Source organism: Amia ocellicauda, chromosome 19 (assembly GCF_036373705.1).
Source record: "Amia ocellicauda isolate fAmiCal2 chromosome 19, fAmiCal2.hap1, whole genome shotgun sequence".
Taxonomy (NCBI): Eukaryota; Metazoa; Chordata; class Actinopteri; order Amiiformes; family Amiidae; genus Amia; species Amia ocellicauda.
The window spans coordinates 16,117,410-16,144,501 of NC_089868.1; the positions used below are offsets into that span (position 1 = coordinate 16,117,410).

General features: G+C 39.3%; 1 protein-coding gene across 5 annotated transcripts in view; it reads left to right on the forward strand.

Moving 5' to 3' along the window:
- The window catches only part of slc44a5b (solute carrier family 44 member 5b), a 90,272-nt gene that overhangs the window by 33,810 nt on the left and 29,370 nt on the right, over positions 1-27,092 (forward strand). Inside the window, exons 1-2 of one of the 5 annotated variants that reach the window (XM_066691686.1) lie at positions 5,604-5,973; positions 13,301-13,349. In XM_066691686.1, the coding sequence (XP_066547783.1) occupies positions 5,937-5,973; positions 13,301-13,349 (86 nt within the window). In that variant the 5' untranslated portion in view covers positions 5,604-5,936. Of the gene's footprint in view, positions 1-5,603; positions 5,974-13,300; positions 13,350-27,092 lie in introns of those variants that run through there. The other 4 variants (XM_066691688.1, XM_066691684.1, XM_066691687.1 and 1 more) reach the window with 4 other exon arrangements.

Sequence of the window (27,092 nt, forward strand, 5' to 3'; positions counted from 1 at the left end):
GTGACAGGTGCCACCAAAAAAAAAAAAACGAAAAAAACACTTGCTTAAACAAAATCGAATCCGTCTTCTGGTACATCTTCTATCCTCATTGGTCTGTATCAGTGGCAAGATGGATTGAAACTCTGAGCTGCAGTAACACAACAGATAAATAGACCTAGAGTAGGAATGAAGACCCTCCCATTGTCCATTGATCACAATGCCACAGCTCCTTAGCCCATGGAAATGTTAAGCTAATGTAATTAAGCAAAGTAGTCCAAATTAAATTGGGATTAAGGACACAAGCTGTTGCCATGGAGGCAGGCAGTGACTGGTAATCAGATTGTAAAGTGAGGATTTAGCCACAAATCACTATCTCCATCTCAAGATGCAGTTTACAACGGAAACTCCTGGATCAGACCCTCATGCATGAAAACAACTAATTGTATTGCATACTTTGAAATGCCCCCCCCCCCTTGCCTTCTGCATTTTAGTCCTCAGTCGGTAGAAAGATGTGCAGATGTTACAAATGGGTTAGTAACACCTTTTTTCCCCTTGAATTTGACAACACAATCCAATCACTTATTACACTTAAGGGAATCTATTCAATAGTTACACAATCATGAGATTTGCATTCACTCGATCAAGGCTGGAATTATTTCTTCTCGTATCATTTTATGGAGCGCTGAAAGCACCCTCGATTCTCCCCAGCAGAAAAGCCCTGGAAACAGTCTCCCAGCAATCACGACTGTGCTCCAAGCGAGGTTTCATGCAATGATTGCTGGGAGTTGCACTGCCCAGGAGATTATAAAGGACAGCTGTCAAGACACCAGACGTCCGAACCGATGGTGACTCGGGCCTGTCAACCGCAACACTGAGCTACAGTATTGACTCAACAAAGTGCCTTGAAGGACCCGTTGTTCTTCGTTGTCACTAACTCTTTTCATTCTGAGAATTACAGGGGCTTTCAGTATCGTAATCCAAAGCTGTGCTTAAAAATCGAACGACGACACGTATCCTGTGCTTATTTCCGAAGTATCGGCAGAAATGTTAGATGTGTAACAATATAGCCACTTTGTCCAGCGCACAGTATTCTGCTTCTCTTTGTCAGCAGATTTGTATTGTGCAGTGAAGTGCTTGTGGTGATATTGTTGATCTCATCTTGCTGTCCAGCATTTTTTGGATGCGACCGTGACTGTCCAGTTATTTTGGTCTCCAATTCTTTCTAAACCTAATCAGAAGATTTGAAACATTTGGTATTCCAGTGTTTCTAAAGCAAAATAAAAGGCCAAAACGGTTTCAGTGAGAGCTATATTTGAATACGTTTCTTTACCTCCATTGTGTGTTACTAGATGTGTGCTTTTAAGCTGTGATTTGAATAGCTTTTGTAAAAACAGAAACCTTATAATTATAAAGCAAAGAAACCACGTGTACACAGAGAGAGGAATATTCAGGGGAAGGTTCATTAGAGAAGGACATTATAATTTATTTAACGGTGTTAACAGGCAGAAAGAAAGTCCGTGTACAGCTGCACCTCGTGTGTGTGAGCTGAGCCAACAAGAGAGGCTCGGCAATCGCACTGTGAATCTCAAGGTCAACTAAAACTGACATGATTTTGGCACCGCTGGTTGCCTAATGTTTCAAAACACTCTGCTGATTAAACGCGGGGCCTAATTACCCGCTTTATCCGCGTGGATGGATTCAGGTGTGGGCAGCGGCCCATTTTGAAATCAATAAGTAAGTGCCCTTGGAGCTGGAGCGTAAACACGGCACAGGAGTCTCTGCAGTGCGTTGCGTCGCCTCCACACTCGCTCAGCCATGCGGGGTGAGAGGGCTGAAGACACCAGCGCACTGTCGGGTTAAACAGACAATCACTTCCCCACCTCCATCCCCTTCCCCACCTCCTCTTTATCTTTGGGGAGGGCTTTGCAAAACAGTGTTGTATTGTAGGAATGTAAGAAATCCCAAAGGGCATTACCTGAGTCTGAGCTAAAATATCGAATATGCAGAGGGAATAACTCTGCATAGCCTAAGCCCTGTTAACACTGACTTGTTTATATTGCATTATTTGTTGCAGAGAACACCCCCCCAAACCCAAAAGACAACTAGTATATGCTGGCTGTCAATTGACTTTGACAAGTTCCCTGTAAAGCCTGAGGTTTGACAGCTTCCCTGCTTATCAGGAATTATGCTGTCAGGGCAATTATAGTTGGCATGGCTCAGTAATGTGTGTGTTATGAAAGCTCATAGGTACGAAGCAGTCATTATTCACCATAACCCAAACCGGCTCCCCATTATTTTACCCTTGCATTCCTCACTTCATTTTTACATATATATGTAATACATAATTAAAGTGTAAAATAAGTAAGTAATAAGTAAATAAATAAATAAAGTGATGTACAATTTCATATTCATCCTCAAACGACAGACTATACATAGGACTTAGGTGGGTGCTTACAATTTTGCAATGGCGCCCATAGAAAATTACAGTGCTTGATTTAATATTCTTGTTTTTTCTTTCTTATAATTAATTTCCATTTAATTTCCTAAACCCTAAATTTGTCCCTATTTAATTATATCTAGATTATACATCCAATATTCCCAGACAGTACAGTAACTGCAGTTTTCCAAATGAGGGGCTGTTGTAGTACTGCCTGTTAACACAAGGGGGTGTCTTCACTGCTGTGGGAATAAATAAACCATGGAAATTAATGATGTATTACAGCAAAAGCAACTCGTGATTAGTACTGCATGGTCGATTGCTGGCATTGATCCAGTGTACAGTGAATGCGAGGGACTCTCTTATTGAACAGCACCTGCTTGCAAGCCTTTAAATCTACGAAATAATTGAATACAAATCCGTGGAGCCACATGCTGGTAAATAACATGAATTGGCTGTATTAATCTGTGGAGATGACTGAAATAGTCGCCACCAGGCACCTCCTGGTACAAAGTGAGAAAGGGGTTTCCGTTACTCGAGGGAAGAGAAGAAAACGACACACAATAAACCATTGGATTGATGTCTAATGGGGCTGCAGCTGCAGTGATGATTTTCACATGGCGGGGGTTTGTGCACATCATTGTGATATCCCTAACAAGAGCGTCTCAGTTTCCCTCCGCCTGATAATAGACTTGGAGCTGCTAAATAGACGGCTGATGTGACCTTTCAGAGCTGCCACATTACGCTTGTGTTAAGTTATTAAGCAGTTCGGTGGGGGTGTGAGTCTCGCTTTACTCTGGACATCTTTTCCAACATGAATATCCTTTCTGTGTCTGTGGAAATGGCATTGTTCAGCAGGGATTCGAAAAGCCCTGTTGTAAGCTCTACCTGCTTTAACATAGCAGAAGAAAGCGTCCATTGATTTATAGGAATAGGAGTATGATTGTAGGTACTCAGGTTGTCTTCCTGACATTGGTTGTGTTTTGATAGTCTTCTAGTCTGCTGCTGTTTGTGTGCGGCTGCTGTTCTAGTTCAATTCTTAATTTGTCATCTCTCATCTCCAACACTGGAATTGAAAGGCCTAAATTAAGGCCTAGATTGGGCTGGTGTGTGGAGAAAGCCAAAAAAATCGCATGTACCAAAGTGCAAATTGCCAAGGAGGGATGACACATCGGGGTTTACACTACATCCGTGATGGAGATACCCTGGAGACAGTATACAGGAGTGGATGTTTTGTGTTTCCCAGCTTGGGCTGTTAAAGTGATGCTTCCACTGCGGTTACAGAATAGTGTCCAAGTGTTTCTGAGATGTGCTTCACCCATTGGCTTTAACCTTGTAAATCCATTAAAGAGAGAGTCGGAGGTGAAGGGAAGCTTTTTTTTTTTTCCCACAGGGAAAGCATCAGCCTACTAACACTCTTAGCAAAATAAATGTATTTCAGGGGCCTGATACATCTTTATACATCATGTGGGATTAATGTTAATTCCCACCGGAATGTGTGGATGTAAAAGACATTTGGAAAAAGTGCCCCCATAGTTCAGCTCGCTGCTGCCGATTTTTCCCTCCCCAGAATCCTTTGTCAACTAGTAGTGACAGCCGGGCGGAAAGAGACATATGATCGCACTCTCAATCACTCTTTAATATACTGCAGTGGAGTGAGGTGAAACTTGCTGGCATTTCAATCAAATGGTCTTTTATTTAAACGCCATTTAGATCAGTGGCATGTTGTTTTTTTTTGTTTTGTTTTTGTCGTGGTCCCCCCCATTAAATATGAAAGTGACAAATTGATTTTAAATGCTATTTCCTGGCGTTCCTGCTGTCAGAAAAAAAAGCTTTATAACAATACTCACCAAATGCCTGATAGATACAGAAATAAAATAATTACGTTTTACCCTGGAAATACACTGCAGAGTCTTGCAACAATAGTGACTGACTCCTGCTTCCCAAATCCTGATTTTCTCAGAGCATGTACATCATATGCAAAGAAAAGACAACCCCCCCATGGTCAAGGCTAAAATCTAGGCAAGATGTGACTGTGTAAATATTGGGTTGCCGCCTGCAGCACCTTGCACTCTAATTCCCTTTTTATGGCACTCGGAGAACCTGCAGTGATTGCAGACAAAGCCCTTAATACATGTTATTGTTCACTGCCTCTACTGGTTAAAGGATGTTTAGTATGCAGGCTTTAAGCTTATTAATGCAATAGCAAAGTAATAATTATCACTGTAATGATCTCTCTCTCCCTCTCCACGAAGCACTGGGGATTTTCAGAATTTGAGGCTGTTTGTGTGATCGTTAGCAGAGCTGTAATCAGTCCTGACATAACCACGGCATCTGAAGGACCCAGGATACAGGTGCGCTTCCTGCCCATAGGGTAGTGACCGTGTCTACAAAGTGGGGCAAATCCTCCCAGAGACCGGATCCACTGTCTCATTCTCGTGGCTCCTTAATCAGAGGGACAATCTGCCGTCTCTGTCGGCACATCGGTGAACAGCCTGCACAATCCCACTCCTATCTTAAAGCCACAGCTCCATATGGAAATGGGTAGATAAAATTGGCAGGGTTCATTTCGCCCTAAAACAAACACCACCAGCCCGGCATGGCAAGGGCAACCGGGGATAAACTGCATCATTACCCCAGTGACATTTTAACCGTATTTAGAATTCCTCAAGTACTTTTATATTGGCCAGCTCAGCGTGGAGCACATGGGAAGGAGCTGGGCTAAGACTGGAAGGTTTCAGATGAGTTGGAGGATGTCCTAGCACAGAGTTAAACAGAGCTGAATTGTGGATTGGTCATAAGTTATTTTCAAATTAGGAATCTAAAATGGTGTAGTTGTGGGGCATTTTACTGGGGTATGAGGTCAGATCCTATAAAGAGACTGGGCTCCACTGTGGGCACTCAATGAATGAATGAACATAGAGGTCTCTCTCTCATGATGGGTTTTATCCCTGGTTTAAAATCATTAGAATAGTCTTTTATCTGTGCTCAACAACTGCAGGATTCTTGTACCATTGCGTATCTGTATTCACAACAGAACTGTCCTGTTTTCTGTGGTAGACCAGCGCTTGTTTAACGATTTGAACCAGTGAGAGGACGTGCGCATGAACCCAGCAGCAAATTTACCGAAATAGAAAAAGTGAATGATGGAAATTCCTCCCACTTTACAGCAGGCTGTGGCGGAGAATATAGCTGTGGTTTAGCTTAGGTGAGGCGGCCTCGGAGAGCGCTGGGCTGACTGATTGCCAAGGGTGGGCACTGGCAAAGTCTAAGAGAAAAACACACACGGCACAGTTCTTGGCTTTCTGCTCAGATTACAGAGTACAGATACATTGGATGAGATAAGCAGGGTTGATACTACACTGGGGTTTCTGCCGTGCGTTTCCAACCTACAGTGCTGGATTTCCTGTATTCTTGTTAATAATTAACGTGGTCTCTGAAAACTCTGCTCCATGGGAATGCTGCAAAACCCTTTAATGGGGACACAGTAAAACAGCTGCTTGTAGCACAGAACAGTAAGATGACAAACAGAGAAGAAAGCTACTATGGAAAACATGGTAAGTATGTATAACTGAGCGCATAATACTCTTTTACCCTCATCTTGAGAAGAAAAATGTCTTTGGCTATAAAGTTTGTGCTTCTGTATTAGGACAGTTGTAATTATGTATTTGTTTATTTATTTCACACCAAATAGACACCATTTTTCCAGTTATTGTCCCAAGTGGAGTGTGTACACCTTGTGTTGTGAAATTTGCAGTAAATTCTCCTAGAGAAATAGGAATGAAAGGACAAGGAAAGAAGACCTGACACGGGAGACAAATGTGGTATACTTTTTAGTAACTCAGTTGCAGAACACAGTTACTTATTTTGCTTTGGAAACCCAGTATGATTAATGAAGTTCTAAACAACAGCAATCTTACTTGCAAACTGGCGTGAAAATCAATTTTAGACTGCATTCTGTTGGTAAGAGTAATCCCTTTCCTCATAATTTTGCCTTTACCCTGTGGATTAGATTTGTGATGTAGAGGTAGTAAACAGGAAATTGTACTATTTTTGTCTGACCTGTTCATGTTGATATTATTCAATTGGGACAGCCCTGTCATCTACAGACAGGGTAATACCGTAAACAGAGATCTAAAATTAAAATGAATAATATTATACAGATACAGACAATATTATGTTATTGTAAATTGATTTAAAAATAACTAATTTGTTTTAATGCTTTTTTATTTGCATATCCCCCCTTGGTAGATAATGTGCTGAACTTTTATTATATGTCACATAGGAAGTTTTTATTTTACTCTTCCCTGCATGTTAATGGACTGAACCCCTTCTCGAGGTCCCAACGATGTCACTAACGCAGAATTTCTCTGCATGGTTGACAACTCATTTTCGAGTGAAGTAAACCTATCTGTTGTAGTCTTACTGAAGGTATTTGTTGAGTCTGGCCATTTTGTGTTGCACTACCTGAAAATATACAAAGACTGTGTGCAGTTACCCAATATTTACAGTGCACTTTGTGACCAGCTGCAGTCAAGGACACAAATCTCTCAATAGAAATGCTGCTTAATCTGATTACTTACATACTTCTTTTATAAAGACTTCAGCAATGTCAAGGAGTACCTGATTTTAAGCATTTTTTCTATAATTGACAAAGTTAATATTTTATCCATTTACAGTCTGTAATAGGAAATAACATTTGCGTAAGTTGGAGTTGGAAATCATTTGCATTTATCCTCAAGAAATTGGTCTTTCTTAAATTATTGTATTACAGAATGCACAGTGCTTCTGGTTCAGGGAAATCTTTTAGACCTCGTCTTTTAGTCTTCACATAATGAACACTGATTCATCTGTTCTGCAAACATTTGCCGTCAAATGTATCGGTTGGTACAGCTGCACGGGCTTGATTTTGTTTGCAGGAAACTTTTGAATCTTGACTAGTCTGGCTCGCAGCGCTGTTTACAGAAGATTGGCTTTCATTTGCATTTGCTTTGGAATCCTTATCTCTCCGTGTAAAGGAACACCAAGCAGCATTTTCCAAAGGTATTTTTTCTTTTTAATTAAATTATTCATTCAGAATAATAAGTCCTTGCTAAGAAAATCCAGCACCAGGGTCATTAAACAGCCCACGAGGCCTCAGTGTTTACACTTGCAAATGAACTAATTTCATGAATATAAAGTCTTTTTTCTTAACTTTACTCACTCTGATGGAACTGCCAGTAAAAATGAGGACGGAGAAGAACGGTACAGTTTCTCACAGCTCTGCATATCATGAATCACTTTTACTTTTAAGAACTTGCAATTCTGTGCCCTGGAATGATGGAATGAAAACCTCAACAATAAATCGACTGGCGCTTCTGTGTGCTGTAGTAGTGACTGTCTGATCCTTGTTGACTTCCACTCAAACACCACTTTAAACCTTAGTGGTCAAGACCCCTTTCACACAGAAACTAAGAGCATTTGACTTGAAATACCTTTTGATATAGGATCACAAATCATGTCTCATGAGATTCCTGCATTTAAAACAAACAAACAAAGTGAACTATTCACTATTTATAAGTCATGCATGAAAATTCACAGAAATGCGTGATGTGTACACATCAGAAATGGCGTCAATTCCAATTCCACATATAAATATCCCATTAAAATATTAAAATTCAAGCATTTAATCTGAATTGACCAAGGAGTTCCATTTCTGTTTGGAATTGCCCCACCTCATGTTGTGACATTTGCAGATAATAAAGATCTGGGCCAAAATGCCAAGACCGAGATTTATACTTAAATATTGACATAAGAATCGACTCGCATGTTAAGAGGCCAATGAGCAATTTGATGGTGGAAATGGCTTAATGGCAACTTAAGCTAAAAAAAAAAACTGCTTATCAGTCATGATACCTGTTGTTTCTGATGATTAAGTTATGGATGTGCAAAGGTTTACAGTTTCCTGCAGAATAGACCTGACCAGAGCCATTTGGAGGTTGAATCGTGGTCTTATACCAGACCTTAAGACTGACTTTTCACCACCTCCACTCATTTGATAATGTGCATCTGCCCTTGTCAGTACTTACTGAAGCATTGCCAAGCAAAAATCCCTCTTTCCCCATGGACTGAGAGGTTTGTGACAGCTTCGGGTTTGATTAGATTTGGTTATATCAAGTTTGCCGGGAATACAAGCCTACATTACATTAAAGGAGCATCAAAGGTGCCTTTTAGATGTTGACAGTCAATAGATGCGCTCTGTGTAATTTCAAAAGGTAATAAGTATCTGAAGGCTTTTTTCCCCCCTATCATCCTGTCAAGAATGGTTTAGTACCAAGAATAACAAAATGTAGTTGCATGTGTTTGTGCGGTTGATTGTGAAGGCATGTGTTGAATTGTGCCAAATTTCATTGAGTATTCAAGCAGAAGGACAGAGAATCCTAAAAGTTGTATCAAATGAATCCCTTCATTTATTTAGTCATCATCTTAAATATGTATTATCTGCATAATAAATATATCAATAATTGTAATAGTTACCTTCGTAATTCCTAAGTAACCATCTGAAATGTAAACCAAAACAGAATGGAAATGACATTTCTTTTCACACGAGTTCCAGATTATTTCTTTTCCTTCCTTGAAAACTCTTCTTCTAAAGTCACTTACTGCAATTTAAATGTTATCAGTTTTTCTACTTTGCATCGAGCAGCTGTGAATGATTTTCAAGAGTTGCTTGTTTGATGAGAATAATAGTGAGGTAATTAATGTTTTAAACTGAACAGAATTTGTACCTGGCCCACCAGAGTAGTCCTTAAAACCGAAAGGAAACAACATCCACATAATACATTTCATTGCAATGACTTCAGACATTTAAATCAATCAACGGGGGTACATTTTCAGATAAGATTGCTGAATGCAGCCCACTTTGATTGCTTTGAAAGCCTGCAGAAGAATCAGTTTATTAATTTTAAGGATTATTATTTTCAGTGGAGTAGATAAGAAGTTGACAAAAGGCAGCTGACATTCAAAAGGAAAGAAGTTCCTCAGAGAAACGATAAAGCGTTATTAATGAACAGCGTTCCTGTTTTGTTTTTTGATGCTGGAGCACTTTCGATGGAATTGTAAACAACTGCTTGACACAAAATTGAGCATTTTTTTTGTACACCGATCATTCCTATCAAACTTAAGGGAACTGCAATTTGCTGACATTTACAGAACATGCCGAGAAATTGCTGTTGAAAAACATTGCAGTGATACCCAAAATATTTTATTCATCTCAAATAAAAGCTTAGATTTCTGTGATTAGGGACTGGGATTTGATCAGTCAGTTGTCATTTATTTACTATTAATGAATGAATGTCCACAAATTTGAGATGTTGTCATAACAGCTGTAATATTTATGAGTTTGGTTCAGAAAGTGATTTTATCTGTGAATTTCCAGATGAGCACATTTTAACTTGGACCCTATTTAGTATGTGAGGGTTGTGTTTCTACCAGGTCAATTGACATGGATGGAGTTTCAGATTTATCATACATTTAGATTTTTGGTATTTGCAAGAGTTGGCCTTCTGACCATAATTAGGTCTTTAGTATTGAAGTTGTCCAGTTCAAATATCATGATGTTTTTATTTCATGTTTTACATTTTTACATTTTAAATCCAAAAATGCATTGTGAAAATGCAAAAAAATAATAAAAATAAAAATTGATTTCTTAGGTCCCTATAAAACAGTTTCAGTTCATCAGTCGTTAAAGCCATTGTCATGACTTAGCAAACCGACATTTCACCACGAAGCAAAAAGTGTTCAAAGATATTGGAAATTAAATCAATATTAGATACTGACAAGAAATGGATGTTAAGGAATCTGCTGTGTGTTTTGAAAAACATGCACCATGTTTTAGTATTCAGCTGTGAGAATTGCTAGTATTGATCAGCAACGATATTGAACAAATAATACAATTTGGCTCATACAGGGCCTGTGTGTTTCTGCCTTTCTCTCTGTGTCTTGAGAGTCCCTGTTGTTGTGCACAAGGTCACATAAGTGGTGTGGTGGAATTTTACCCAATGGGGCTGAAAAAGGGGCACCAAATGTACTCATTATCTAGGCTATATTGCTGATTATTCAGTTGACTGTATAATCTGTTAAAATTGTATATTAATCAGCATTTAATATTAATTGATTCTGTCAATTAATCCCATATATGGACATTTTCTTACTTCTGTCTCGAAGTCTCTACCTATAAATTACCACTGCATAATTTATTTCCTTGTTTAGACCCTTCGCTGAGTCCAGGCATCCTCTGTATCTCCGTCACCTGTTTCTCTGGATTATTTTATTACCATTATCTAATAAACCTCTTATTGATTCACTGCTGTCCTGTGGATTCCTTACAAATTGGATTTCTAACACAGCTGTGGATCTTAGAATATTTATCCTCTATGAGACATGTAAATGACCAAAGGCCATTTACAGAGACAGTTATTCGCTGTTTTTGATTCATTTTCATTCATGTTTTTCTGGTGTGAGTGACAGTTGGTTGAGTATATCATTACATCTGACCTTTGCCTTCTCAGAGCCAGATACTGCATCTTGATTATGTTACAAAGTACCCTCAGATATTGAACATCTAATTTCTCCTTCCAGGAGGCTATTATGGATAATATTACTATGTAATGTAGATAGGAAAGTATATATGATGTTACAGAGCTATGGAACATGGGATATTGCCAAAAAACACACCATATATGACATCTTATAATGCCTTATGGGTGGCAGATACATTGACAGAGGTCAATATAGAACATATACACTCACCTAAAGGATTATTAGGAACACCATACTAATACTGTGTTTGACCCCCTTTCGCCTTCAGAACTGCCTTAATTCTACGTGGCATTGATTCAACAAGGTGCTGAAAGCATTCTTTAGAAATGTTGGCCCATATTGATAGGATAGCATCTTGTAGTTGATGGAGATTTGTGGGATGCACATCCAGGGCACGAAGCTCCCATTCCACCACATCCCAAAGATGCTCTATTGGGTTGAGATCTGGTGACTGTGGGGGCCAGTTTAGTACAGTGAACTCATTGTCATGTTCAAGAAACCAATTTGAAATGATTCGACCTTTGTGACATGGTGCATTATCCTGCTGGAAGTAGCCATCAGAGGATGGGTACATGGTGGTCATAAAGGGATGGACATGGTCAGAAACAATGCTCAGGTAGGCCGTGGCATTTAAACGATGCCCAATTGGCAGTAAGGGGCCTAAAGTGTGCCAAGAAAACATCCCCCACACCATTACACCACCACCACCAGCCTGCACAGTGGTAACAAGGCATGATGGATCCATGTTCTCATTCTGTTTACGCCAAATTCAGACTCTACCATCTGAATGTCTCAACAGAAATCGAGACTCATCAGACCAGGCAACATTTTTCCAGTCTTCAACTGTCCAATTTTGGTGAGCTTGTGCAAATTGTAGCCTCTTTTTCCTATTTGTAGTGGAGATGAGTGGTACCCGGTGGGGTCTTCTGCTGTTGTAGCCCATCCGCCTCAAGGTTGTACGTGTTGTGGCTTCACAAATGCTTTGCTGCATACCTCGGTTGTAACGAGTGGTTATTTCAGTCAAAGTTGCTCTATCAGCTTGAATCAGTCGGCCCATTCTCCTCTGACCTCTAGCATCAACAAGGCATTTTCGCCCACAGGACTGCCACATACTGGATGTTTTTCCCTTTTCACACCATTCTTTGTAAACCCTAGAAATGGTTGTGCGTGAAAATCCCAGTAACTGAGCAGATTGTGAAATACTCAGACCGGCCCGTCTGGCACCGACAACCATGCCACGCTCAAAATTGCTTAAATCACCTTTCCTTCCCATTCAGACATTCAGTTTGGAGTTCAGGAGATTGTCTTGACCAGGACCACACCCCTAAATGCATTGAAGCAACTGCCATGTGATTGGTTGGTTAGATAATTGCATTAATGAGAAATTGAACAGGTGTTCCTAATAATCCTTTAGGTGAGTGTATAGGAAACCATGTGGGCTCTATCCATGTATGACCTTGACCTCTGACCTCTCATTCAAGGTCAAATCGTGGTTCTATTTTTTCGATGTTGTTTCGATGCTCTGACCTCTAGAATCGACGTTTATTTACTTAATTTTTATGCCCATAATATGTGAGAAATAATAAGGTTTGCAGTTGTATTAACACAAATGCAGTACAAACCACAATCCTATAGATGGCAGTAAACAGGGAAGCCGCTTGGAATTATGGGCCCATTACAACCAATGACAAAAGTGTCTAATAGGATGCTTGCCATTAGCTGGCTAGTTAACTAGTTACATTTTATTAGGGGGTGTTAATGAAAATTAGCTGAAGTTTGTACTTTGGAGTATATAGCCTAATATTATTTGAGGTTTTCTAATGCACTTCAGTAAGTGTGGTGATTCAATTGTGATATCGTGATGATTCATGATTTATTGAATCGAAATGTGTATCATGATAAATATCGTATCGCAAGGTACTTGACATTACCCACCCCTAGTAATAACTACTGAACTAATTGAATACTAAATTATCTTATTATGTCCATTTTACAACACAGGTTTCTAGAAACATCTAAATCTAGTTTCTGTATTGCTGTATTGTGTACTTTTAGGACAATTGTTCAGATTAACTCCTTAAACTTGCAATCCCTTCAAAATGAATGAAGAACAGAAATATTAAAAAGAGAAGCCCAAACAATCGGTGTAAATAACATATTGTATTATACTGTGCTTGGATTTTTAAACCTGCTCCATCCTGATCAGAATACTTTTTAAAAGTCTTTTAATTAACTTAACAGGGATACAAGTTGTTGTGTTTTTTGTGGTACAAGAAGCTCAGTCTCTTTTGTTTCTGCTTACAGGTGAACCTCGCAAATTTGATCCAACATTCAGAGGACCTATCCACAACAGGTATTCATTCTTCTACTTCTTCCAGAGCTGCTTTATGTCATTAATAAAACTGATTTGTATATCATTTATTGTTACTGTATTATATTGTACTTTTTTGTTGTTTGGTATGTTAGCAACTAGCCTACTTCTTTCACAAATATGAAAACGAGGGTGCTTTATAGGTAATGTCATGCCTGAAAATAAATAATTACCAGTACCTATTCTAATTGCAAGGAGTGTTGTATTATGGTAATTTGCAGTGTTAGCAGTATAGCAGTATAGCAGTACAGCATATGAAATGGGATATTCCTTTATTTTGAGAGTTGCTGTGTTTGCCAGACAGGGAATAATGAAAATGTGTTCAACAACAGGACACGCTCAGAATCTTTTTCAGTTTAATACCTGCAGCTGAAAGAAACCCTAGTGTTCAGGCAGAATGAAAGCTATTGTCGGATGCCCACAGAGCCAGACTACTTTTGTCTTATCCTCTGAGCAATGCTTCTAATTCTCTCTTCTGATCTCGTTTCATTGACTTTTCCTGAGATTTACCGCAGTATTTGCTTAATTATTTCCTCTGCGTCTTGCCTAGGATGCATCATATATATATATAAATATGATTACAAAGAGGCTCCCTATTGGGCCACTAACCTACTTAGGCAGCATAGAGAAATTACAGGAGTGCACCCATGTAGTCAAGCCTGTTGTGCCAGGGAGTGCAATTTATTGTTGTTCTGCACCTGGGAGGTTTCCTGACAGGCTTTATATTGCAGGAGAGAGATGCTCAGAATTACACTGCAGGTAGACCCAGAAACCACAGGCGAGCTAATGACCAAGCTAGCTAATGCAGCTCTTAGATGATTCGTTGCTCGTTAATTACCTTCAATGTTCAGCTGTAATAAAAGCATGGTTTCTGTCACCTTACATTTTCCTGCCAATAACGATCCAGAGAAAAGCCGCTTTAAAGGAAAGCCGGGAACCCTGTTGTCGCTCCCATCACCTCTGCCCTGGCACCTTTCCTTTTCCGCAGCGGCCTGTGATGGAAATCTTTCCAGTCCGTACATAGCTCGTACTGCAACCTTTAATAACACGGTCACCTGAACGCAGATTAGTCCCAGAGTTGATCTGAATCTTATTTAATAGGACCCATTCCCAGAAGGTAGTCTCTTGACAGAGAACAGAGCAAACCATGCCAAAGGTAACACAGAATTAAATAAATAATCTCTGAATTATTAAAGCCTTGTTTTAAAGGGTTTGTGGAAGGATAGCAGTGCAGTGAGATGACTAGAGATAATAGTGGGTGTTTATTTTATTTTTTCATTTTTAAATGCATGTACACTCTATGAACTTCAAGGCGTTACATCAGGGTCAACTGTCTTCAGCCACAGATGAAATGAGTTGTGGAAGGGAAAAAATAATGCATTTTCACATCCTTCACACACCGCAGATGCAGCCCCCCAGAGAAATAATAGTCAACAGAAATTAGGAAGTGAAAATGTCCCTCTTCGAGTGTCTTCTAAATGGTTTTGCCCATTTAAATTCTACACCAATCCTGGATTTGGTTGCACATTGGAGTAAGACTTGAAGGAGATCTTTTTAGTGATAGTTGCAGATGTAATTATAGATACTGTATGTACAGTACAGAGTAATTCCTGCAAATCATTTTGGAGAAAACTGTTACTCGCAAGTGACAAAAAAAGGTCAAACTCCAATAATAAAAAAATCCACACATTAGAATGACACCTATTACTATCATTGAATATGTATAGTATATCTTTTTCACAGGCAAAATCTTATTTTTGTGCATACTTAGAAATAGTTTTAGAAGCAATCAAAGTAGTGGAGTAACTGCGGGAAATGTAAAGAGTATTATATTGACTTATTTATTTTTCATGCCAGCAAAGTTTTTCTTCTTGGTATAAGATTAATTAAAAAACAAAAACAAACAGACTTCTGCTATTGCTGCTGCTAAGTAGATAACCCAACAGTAGAACTACCCAGAGTTTTCTCTTGGGCCTTGCTTTGACACGAAATCTATGCGGTAACAGAGAGGTGAGATACCTTGACTGAGCTGGGGATTATTCATGATCGACCTTATGTGTTCGGCACTGTGTGAATGCCCCCTCACAGCTTGTCTGGATCTTTCCCTAAGGAGGCTTTATGTGGCTCTCAGATCTGTGGACTGCGTGATGTATGGCCTGAACACTATTCATGAAGAGATGGGGCTTACACCTTCACTGTACTGCCTGCCTGAGCAACAAGAAGAAGGTGGTGTTGGTAGTGTGGGCTTGTCTGTGGGTTTACTTAATTACTTTAAAGGACAACAATTCTGGATTTCCAAATTGCGCAAACATTAGACATACTGACAGCTCCACAGTAAATTAATTAGATGGACGTTTTGCTTCAATCAGCCTGAGAAAATGAAAGTGAAGTAGTCAGGAGAAAACAAAAATGCCTAGGCTTCAATTCTTCAATCAGGTTTTACATATTGCGATCCACGCATTCAATGATTTATGTACCATTCCAAGTTGTCAGAGACCATTGATAAAAATGTATAATAATCTAAAGCTAAAGGCCAGCGGCAAGGAGTGTGATCTCAATATTAACAAGTTACGGGCCGCAAGGGTGTAGTCTGGATAATTGAAACATAGACTGTATAGTAGGGACCTTGAAGGCTTTCTTAGTGAGGAAGGGTAGAGAGAGAACAAGAAAGCAGATGTTTACAGTATAGAAAGGATCGATTCTTCTTCTTCTTCTTCTTCTTCTTCTGTTTTTTTGGCTGATTTGTGTTTCTTTCTGCATAAATATAAGGCCTATGTCACATTTCAATATTTTAACTCATCCAGGGCAAGCTGATCTTCCAGAATAAAGGCATCAATACATCTTGTACATAATAGATTTACATCTGTTAATATGAATGAAATTGAATCGGCGCAGAGTCTTACGTAATGCCGGGGGCCTTTCTGCGCTGAGCGTGTGCGGCCCGAGGGAGCGCTGTGATGAATAGGATCCGAGCGCTGTTGCTCACTTAAGGAAATCCTCCTCATTGATGCAGCCAAAAACTTCATCTTCTAATTGCAGACATCTACGTGAGAGCAGCGTGATCTCACTCCCATTATAAATCAGAAAAGCACTTTCTGTTTACGGAAACTCAAGTGATGAATTATTAAGGGTGCGCTGGTGCTCGGACTCATAATTTATACACAATGAGCTCCACACTTTCCAAGGTGACCTTCCACAGGCAGACCTGGGCCTGGTTGCTTAAAGCGTGGATCTAGGGGGTGGTGACAGATTTCAGCAATTAGTTCAGTTCCCCCTCGTGCACCGCCCAGTGCTGGTGTTTTGTCATTCTCGGGATGTGTAAACTGTACAGAGAGGGAAAACCACAAACAAACATCATTTTATAAGGCCTGTTACTCTAGATAGATATTTGGATAGCTATGTAAAAGGACTAATAACATCTCATGTTTCCAATGAAAAATAAGAAGTTAAAACGATAATTTTTAGAGGCACTGCAAGATAAAGCTGTCACAAACTTCGCAAATGCGACTCTGGCCACATAGTAAGCAGCATAGCAGCATTCCTGGTAATTGGAAATGAGAGCAGTCTTTCAGAGAGGAGAAATGTGGAGAGTGGGGTGGTGAAGTATATGAGAATAAATTGAACTTGAGGTTCCCTGGCAGTAGCTCCGTTGTCCCTGCTGTGAAGCACTCAGGACAGTTTGTTTATGGGCAGAATTGTAATGTCAATCCATCCCCAGTAAAAGCTGCTTCATATGCAGCGTGTTTCTTATCACCGAAGCACCAGTCCGCACGCTTCACAACCTTGTCATGAGTTGTTGGTGTAGGCAGTGGTGCTTGGGTAAGCCAGCTGTACTGTACTTTAAACTTTTCAGATTGTAATGCATTGGCAATATTAATGCATCCCAGTTATATATTTAATTTCGAAGGGTTACCCTACATTGGGGACCACAGGAAAGGAGGACAGTAGATCTAGGTTCAGTGATTTATAAAATTACCCTTTATCTGCTAATAACTCAGAAGCTGCAGGGATAAATCGTGCGAAGCTCTCCTTGGCGGCTGTGGAATGACGTGCATTGTCTTGTGGAGCGTGCCAAAGGTAATTTATTAGACTCCCATAAATCATAGTGGTGGCTCTGGGGAGTCATTTTTCATGAAATCACTCCCAAGTCAAATGCCTGTGGAGATAATATGGAAGCTTAGTTAAAATGGCCTTGGTCATGTAATCAATAAATCCTTTTGAACCTTCGGTAACTTTCGGAGGTAATGCAAATTGTCTTGTTAATTGGGGAATCGTTGCCTTTTACTACAGTTATTCCATTCAGTGTCATCATCATTACACTTCAAGTTCAAGACGAGCAGCCCAGTGCTGGCCCTTGCTGTTAGCTCCTTACAGTTGTATGTCAGGATTGTGTAGTTATTTATTGACAGCTTGTTATTGCAGCATTTACCACAGCTGAGTCAGGCCTTTGGAGAATTTAGCAAAGGGGCTTCTGTCAAAGTGCTCACCCTGTCCCTTGGATAATTGGGCACAGAGCTCAGTGGCACTCAAGAAAGGTAGCTTTAGCATGACTTAATCACTGGAGACACACAGCACATCTCCTGCTTGTACACAGCTTGTAGGATGCAGAGGTGTGATTCGCCCGGAGAAGTGGTAGCTCCTAACTGTTATTGTGATGCAGCTGTTCAGCGCTCTCAGTTCATGTCACATTTCGTTTTACATTAAAACTGTCTTCAACTGAACAACCACCCTGTTTTGACTTCCAATAAAAAAACATCTTTAGGAGTCAGGTGCCTAATGGGTCAGCTGGTATTTGAATATGTGCTTTTACTAAGTAGAAGTGAAGTTGTTTTTTTTATCTCTCTGTGTTGTGACTGAAGCCCGAATTACCTCTAGGGTTGTTACAGATACGTCATCTATTTATTTGATTAATGATCCCAAACTGTAAAAAACGATTATCACCAAGTACCAAACTCCAGACAATGAAGGTGTATATTTTCCCTTTTTGTGTTATTTCTCTATGGCAGCTTTGCAGTCTGTCTATGGGTGATGTTCCTTGTTTATTAGTTTAATTCAAGGTTCTCAGATAACCCACTGAAGGCAGATTTACACCTCTTCTGAAAGCGCCTAATATAGCCAACAGCAAAAACCTGCCACTCAATAAACTGTCCTCACACTTTCACAGAGACACACATCTGTTAGGACACACCTAATTTTTTGTTAAATACTTTATAAATAAGGTTGATGTTAAGATCTAGCATTCCATCTTCTTAATTTCAAAATTCAGAGGTAACTTCATGATTATCTCATCTTACTAAATTTGATTCTGTATCACTCCCTCATTTAGTAGACATTGTTCGGAGTCTGCTCTTTTAAAAGTGTCTAATGACCTATTACTTACTGTTGACTCTGGGAAATATGCTGTCCTTGTTTTGCTAGACTTGAGTGCGGCATTCGATATGATTGATGCTATCCGTCTACAACAATGAGTTTGGATTCAGGGGAGTGCGCTTAATTGGTTTGCCTCTTACTTAAAATAGAGGACTTTCAGTGGAGATTGGTAGTTACTCTTCATCTTCTGTACCAATCTCCTGTGGAGTACCACAGGGCTCTATTTTGGGCCCTGTTCTGTTCTCTTTATATATGCTTCCTCTGTCTAGCATTTTTCAAAAGTATAACATTTCATATAATTGTTATGCAGATTACACAGTTTTATTTTCCTTTGCACTCTGATGATACTTCTGCATTACAATCTTTGACTGCTTAAATGATGTCAAAAGTTGGATGGCAGTCAACTTTCTCCAGCTTAATGAATCTGAGACAGAAGTCATGGTTTTCGGCCCTCCGAACTCTATACAAAAAAATATCCAGTAACTTGGGACCTTTATCTAGAAATCTGCAGACACATGTTAGAAATGTAGGTGTTATTCTTGACTAGGACCTACAGTTTAATAAACAAATTAATTCTGTGGTCAAAAGCAGTTTCTTTCAGCTTTATTTGCCAAACTAAAGGCATTTCTGTCATTCAAAGATCTGGAGACTGTGGTTCATGCCTTTATTTCATCCAGGCTTGATCACTGTAATGCACTCTATCTGGGAATTTCACAGTCTTCATTGTCACGTCTTCAGTTAGTTCAGAACGCTGCTGCTAGACTTTTAACTGGGACTAAAAAGAGGGATAAGTATCTCTCCTGTGTTGGCCTCTCTCCATTGGCTTCCTGTCAAATACAGAATTCAATTTAAAATGTTATTGTTTGTTTATAAGGGTCTGTATGGTTTGGCTCCTCAATATATAGCGGATCTCCTCTCTTACCATCATACCTCTAGACCTCTTCGGTCATCAAGTAGTCTGCAGCAGACTGTTTCCAAGGTCACGCCTAAAACTGAAGGGTGACTGTGCCTTCTAAATTGGAGCCCCACGACTCTGGAATAATTTACCTTCTCTTATAAGGTTTTCTCCAACTTTCGATGGTTTTAAATCTCTTCTTAAAACTCATTTGTTTTCTGTAGCTTATGGAAATTTGCATGTTCAGTGGTACTCTTTTATTGATATTGTGCTTTTCATGTTGTCTTTGTGTTTTGTTATGAATTTTGTAATTGTTGATTTTGTACAGCACTTTGGCCAGCTGTCGTTGTTTTTAAATGTGCTATATAAATAAAAGTGACTGACTGGCACCGAATTACGTTTTGGGAAAATCATTGTTGAGAGAAAACAACAGAGGGATTCGGTAACTATGTTAACCTGCTCAGATTCTTTCACAACACAACCGTTCTCTACGATTCATATTCATCCATTCTCGCCAGTGTGGCACTGTTTCTGAGTCCCTTGGTCTGCAACGTGAATATGGTGTCATCTGTTCTCAAGATTGAAAGCAGAACTCTCACACTAACACAAAAACGCATTATACGAAATGACTGTCAGGGTGGCAATACTGTAATGAAGACCTACTTTACACTCAAATGTGCTTTCCTCAGGATGCTGCAGTTATAGTATGTCTGACTGCGAGGGAGGGCTCTTAAACTGAAATTGTATTTATTTTCTCAAAGGATCTTTATCCTTTTGAACGGGGCCAAGTTGTCGATGCAACTTTTGGTGTGGTGAGGCGTCTTTAAAGATGGAGTAATCTCTGATTTTGTGTAAACAGATACTGGGCAGATTGCCATTTTATTTACAGTTGCTGGAGCCAGGACAGCTGGCCCCATTCGACACACGCAGTTAGAATTTGAGAAGAACATATGAAACCAAATTGAACACTGTCAAAATGCTGGTTCAAGTCAGTCCCAAAGTGGACGGATGGGGGGTTAATCTGTATGAAAGCTAATTGACCTGAATCAAGTCGATCTGTCGCTGCCAGGTTATTGCCCTGCCGAGTGCAATCCCCCGAAGGGAACCACACTGTTCGGATCTGAAGTCAACGTTGGTGGCTTGGAAAATTGTTTGCTCACTGTCCGGGTGTCCGAGGCACCGTCAGCCCTTCATTAAAGCCAGCATGGTGCACGTTTCTGAGAAACACGCATGTGAACTGCCAATTATTCACCTTCATGCCTAGAGAATGAAAGAGGTTTATTTTTATTGCACTGTATGAAATACGTTTATCTAATGTCATAAAGTTCTTCAGAAGCTCTCGTAATACCGAACACTCAGGTGACAGTGCTGATAGATTGACCTCATCTCAAGGAGTGAGAGCTTCAGTGCCTGTGTAACTCGGCTGTTATGTATATGGATTAGGTGGATAAGCAGTCCCTGTCTTGACTTTAAATTGAAACGTTTGTTTATTTTTAGTCACAAAACCTCTTTTTTTTTTTTTTTTTTAATTGTTTAATTCAGTCTCTGTCACTTAATGTTCACCAACGAATGGCACATCTAATTATAGTCAGTTCTGTTTCTTACAAAATGTCCTGAAATTCCACCGACGTCTGTTGGTAACATGCAGGGATTTACTGATCTACTTATCTGCTGTATTGTATATGAATGAAGGATTTAATAAAACTGTTAAACCAGTGGTTTGATAAATGCATATGATAAATGCCCCTGTTACAGATTGTCTTACTTGGCGAGATTTTACTGCCTTCTCATGAGTTGTATTTCTGAGACAATTCTTCAGTTTCAGCCGTGATATATGGTGATATATCCGTGACCTTGATTCTAATTAACTTTAATGTCCTGGATCGCTGGTGTTTTGGGCTTCTTTCGTCACAAAGGAGAATTCTGCACCAGCCAAAGTAACCATCTCTAGCTATAGCTATCAGAAGAGTATTTCAGTCCTCAGCACTGTAAAATCTGAAAGGCATCTTTTTTAGCTTGTTTCTGAACACAGAAGCTATTGTTGCCGCTTGTCACAAAACCCATGGAAAAGACTCCTGTCCCTTGTGTTTTTTTTTTATTATTATACACAATATCAGCACTGGTTTCGTTTTAGTCTTGCAATCAGAAGAAACATTTAGACTAATGACATAGTAACAATGACTCTCCCAAGGAAATTGATTTATCTGTGAGAAACGGATTTTGTTTTCTAGAATAATAACACAGTGAATGTTTCTATAATAACATACTGAAGGCTAGATGCAATATTTCTAAATTGGATTGCTAAGACACTTGTATTAAATGTTTGGTACTTGAGTATCCAGTGAATTTGTACAATGTACTTGGACAGAATGCATAGTCATCTACCTAGCTGTCAAATAAAGGTTTTTAGTGCAAATATTGTTGGCACTGTTATAAAATTAATTTCTTAAGATATTTGTGAACATTTTGGGCAGTAGTGTGGAGTAGTGGTTAGGGCTCTGGACAGAGGGTTGTGGGTTCAATCCCAGGTGGGGGGCACTGCTGTTGTACCCTTGAGCAAGGTACTTTACCTAGACTGCTCCAGTAAATGGCCAGCTGTATAAAGGGTAAAATGTAAAAAATTCATGGGATTGATGAATGAATATCTGACAGCTGAAATTGATAATGTTCCCTACATTTTCCTGCCAGTGGGATTCTGGGATTACAACAACATGTTTACAACGCTCCTGCAATTCTGACTATTTGCTGTATTGACACCAGAGAGAGGGCATGGGTTTTCAAATCCCAGAGCATCCAATCTGTTCCACTGTAGGACTGTGATACAGCTGCCTCCTTACCTAGTCATTAGTCCCATCATATAATTTAAGGAGCTGGTTGTATGACCAACCCTGATGTAGTCAGGCTATTAAGACTTAACCAGTTGTCCAGTGAATTTAGCTTTCCCTCTCGTGACTGGAGCAATAAACCTTGGAAGCGGTGAAATTCAATTTTTTTAAAAAGGTCTAGTCAACCCTTAAACTGTGAATGAGGTTTCCATTTGATTTCCCTTTTTTAATGAAATGTAATCAATAAGATGAAGGATGTACAAAATTAAATGGCATTGTGTGCCAAATATGGCACCTGCAATGAAGTGGTGATAACACCACACTTTATAGTTATTGAACAGCAATTAGGAGACCTGAGGACCGTAATGAGGAAGGCACTTGATCTGTCATTATTGTGTAGGCAATCGGGAGTAAAATTATTCTCTTGAACCTATTTCAAACTATTTATACACCGTTATTTGCGCATGTTTTGTTAGGAAGGTGAGGAGTGTCAATGATTTTGTTTTTAAATTCATATTTCATTGCTGTAGGATTAGAATGTCAGAGAAAAGCAAAGAGAACCACCGTAGTAAACAGTCAATAACATGCATAGAGGCTGTTGATGTGACCATTGGCTCCTATGGTAATCATCATATCATGACAAAGTCCTCTTGTGTGGCACTAGCATTCCATTTTTAAATCTATCCCCCGGATGCTCAGTGGGAATGAGATCAGAGGGCTGGGATGAGCAAGAAGATGACACAAAGAGACTGTCATGCTCTGTAAGCAGTCATCCACCATCCAGGCTTGATAGATGGTGCCATTGGCATCATGAATCCTGTTGTCCCCAGGTGGAGACAGCGGCGGCAGCAGCATCTCGGCAGATTGAGTCTGTTCAGCCACTGTGCCCAAGTATGTTCATGATGTCCTGCTGAACCTGCGATGCTTATCTACCCAATCTCCTACTGGGTTGCTACATCCTCTTCCAGCAGCCAGTCAGACTTGAGTTGCTCCCTGCATTAAATGTATTTAATTGGCTGAGGTGTATAAGGCCTGGAAAAATGAACATCTGTAGTGAACTTACAAAAGAGATTTTGTCCTTCCTGTGTAATAATAACAATAATAATAATACAAACGTGCACCATCCGTCATAGTCTGTTGGTGACCTTAATTGGGCAGTTAGTCTTACTGATCATAGGGAACATGGTTTGTAAGGAAGAACTTCTGCTTCTCAGATGTCGCATTACCAGCATTTGGCCAGGCAAGTGTTCCCAACACAAGTTTGGAAAAATGCAGTTAAAGCTCTGCCTGCTATGTGTTAATAGCAGTGATATTGAAAAGCCTTCTGTGGAGCTTTTCTGATTTTGCAGACTCTCTGTGTTTGCTGTGTGTGTCCATGACAGCCTGCCGTGAAGCCAAACAAGCAAGCCCAATCGCTTTGGATTGCTTCAGTTTTAAGAAAAAGTATTGGTTTTCTTGTCTTGATTCCACTTGTCTTTTCAAATATGTTTACTTCTGTAGAAATAGTGAGCACTCAAGGCCAGCCTTAACTCGAAGTCTCAATAGGAGGTGTGAACCCAGCTTGCCCTGCTTTTCTCTGTAAACATGACCTACATGAACCCATTCTTTGATTGCTCAGGCTGAGCTGCAGGACAAGGGTAGCATGGTGTTCAAGCTTCCCCCGCCCTGAATCTTCAGTTATATTCATGTGCTTGAAATTGTATCCATTACCCTCAAGTAGAAAGATATTAATTAAATCTGTTTGCTTGTCAATAGCGCAAAAGGATGTTTTTAACTCAAGGCTTTGTTTGCTGGTCTATACTGAATGCAAGCTTTTTGAACTGCGAATAAGGCAATGTGTATTAAACTTTGTCACGTAGTTGCATAACCTTAGAGGGGTTATTTAATTAAAAATCCCCCACCTTCCATGCTAATTAAATATTTGAAGAAGCATTCATTGCCCACAGAGAATGTGTGCGTGGAACAATCGGTAAAATATTGAATAATCTGTTCTTTTCACAAAGCGCTTAATTAACCTCCGTCAATCACAAAGAACCCCCAAGAAAAATCAGTGTCAGATGTGCTGGTCCCTCTACTGTAAATCAATGAGCGCTCGACACAGCAGGGTAGCACAGCCACTACTCCTGGTTTAATTTGAAATGACACATAGTGGTAATAATAATAATTTGTGATGCTTATCTGAATGTTTAACACATCATTTGACAACATTTATTGTAACACACAGACGAATTTGTTCAAAGATCACTGTAAGGTACAGTGTAAATGTAAATAAACGAACATTTCTAGTAGTCTTTGGCCAAGTAGCTCAGGCTTTCAGAATAGACAGAGATTTCCTTTTTCTAAATGTCAATTAAGAACTTCACAGCCACCATCTTATTGTTGTGACAGGGAGCCGAGGGCTTAAAACTTAAAAAGCCATCATAAACCTCACTCGTTGTCTATATTTTTAACCTGTAACACACAGCACAGCGGGCGAGTGTGTGGGCATGCACTGACGGCCTGATATGACACTGTACTTTCTCATAGCTAATTTAATGATTGAGCTCATGTCTGGAGCTTAACATTCTCTGAATAAAACAGCTTGATAAAGACACCAAAATACCAGGAATCTTGACTGCTTTACAGAGAGCTTTAAATACATAGGAACAATCTGGGTGTACTTTTTCCTTGACAATTTCTGGTTAATTGAAATGATTTACACAAGGATTGTTACAGGGTAATATTAGTTGAAAAACATACAAATTCAATTGTGCCCAAAATGCTCCATACCAAACCTGAAAAATATGCTGTTTATCCCTTATGCATTAAATTAGTGTAGTGTAATTGTCCCTGATCCCAATTTTGAGAATTACCGATGTAAGGAATAACTCTATGTTTAAGAATTCTTTCTGACACAAATTAATTAGTTTCAGTGTCCCCTATGTGTATTAGTCATTAACACTGCTTTGGGGAGTTGTTCAGACAGGTGTAGTTATCAGTAATAGTGAATTCATACTTCTAGTTTTTTAAATCAGTTTCTCACTAACTATAGATAATCCCATGTGTAGTTCTTATGAGTAATTCATCCATTTTTAACCCCACCAAGTCTGACTGAATGAAAATGTTGTCTTGTCACTAAATATATGCATTTGGTTGTTTTTGCAAACTGGTGTAAAAATCATAGCCTGTATGTTCACATCATACCATTTTATTTGGTGCATTTCCTTTGAGGGCAGAGAGATTAAAACAAGTTGGTTCAGTGGAATACAGATGATCTGCTTTATTATCAAATTAAATCAGCTTATTTTCCTGTTAGGTATTATGCGTCCTACAGGGGAGAGTGACAGAGGACACTGCACTTGTTTGTGGCAGGGGAATTTTATTAAGCTCAGTCAGTATTGTCTACAGTTGGCCATGACCTAGTGTCTGAGCCTCAGTATATCTCTTACCAGATGCATTGTCCTCATCCCTACAGCCCTGAGACAATTAATCACGTAGCTTCCTCATCAAAGGAAATGGTTACTAGGTGATTTAAGGTCAGGCAGATTTCCTTTTGATTTTTGTATCAATTTAAAAGTGCATTTTAAAGTTTTTTTCTTAAACTGTGTAATCTCAATATAAAAGAAATTGAAACCCACTTGAGAATCTTAAGTAGTTCTCTGTTTCTCTCAGTGTATGTATTTTTTTTATTTTTCTTCCCATTACCCATATATTAATGTTAGAGTTTCTCAAAGAAGTATGTAATGCAGCCCACCAAAGATTCAATTTTTCCCTATATTAGTAACGCACTTGCAGAAATTTCTGTAATAGCACAAAAATACCGGTGCCTTTGGGATACCTTGTACATCTTTGGACTTGGTATTAGTAGGCATTAACACACATAAGTAGGAACCACAAGGATTTTCCCACACAATGCAAAAATGCATTGAACCACAATAAAATCTGTAAAACATTGTCATATCTAGACAACCTTGAATTTAATCAAATAAGCCATTGTAGTTTAACCTGGTGAAGCTACTATTGTGATAAATTATGTTCACAATGTCTAACTGTGATAAAGAACCATAGCCACACAATTGAAATATAATTAGTAACATTTTGTTAACTGTTAATGTGAGAAACATTTGTAATTGTTGAAGACTTAATGTCAATTTAATGTCCTTTTGGGATTATGTGAAGTTAGATGTTCTTTTCAATAACAAAAAAGGAGAAATCCTCACAGATAAAGTCAGAGAGTCAATGTCATATAGATTTCCTGTTTTTCCAGCTCTCTTTTTGGAGCAGTCAGGCAATAATTGGGTGATAAAAGGGTTATCGCTCTATACAAAATGGAAAGATAAAATATCACCCTGATTAAAGGTAATGATCGTCTCAATCGATCACTTGGCCTTTAGAAAATATGCACTGCGGGAAGATTCAGACCAGTGTCCATGGACTTCTTTCAATTCAGAATCCATTAACTATTCATTTTTGTCGAAAACAGTCTTTCCTCTTACAGAAAACTGGAATTGTGCCACAAAACCTGCTTCATGTTTACAATCGAAGGCAGTCTTTCAGAAAGTATGGTTCAAAAACAGACACATCCACTATAATATTCTTCAGGGAACATTTTCTCTGAGTCTTCGTGGTGCAAGGAGAGTGGTGCTTCAGTTTGAT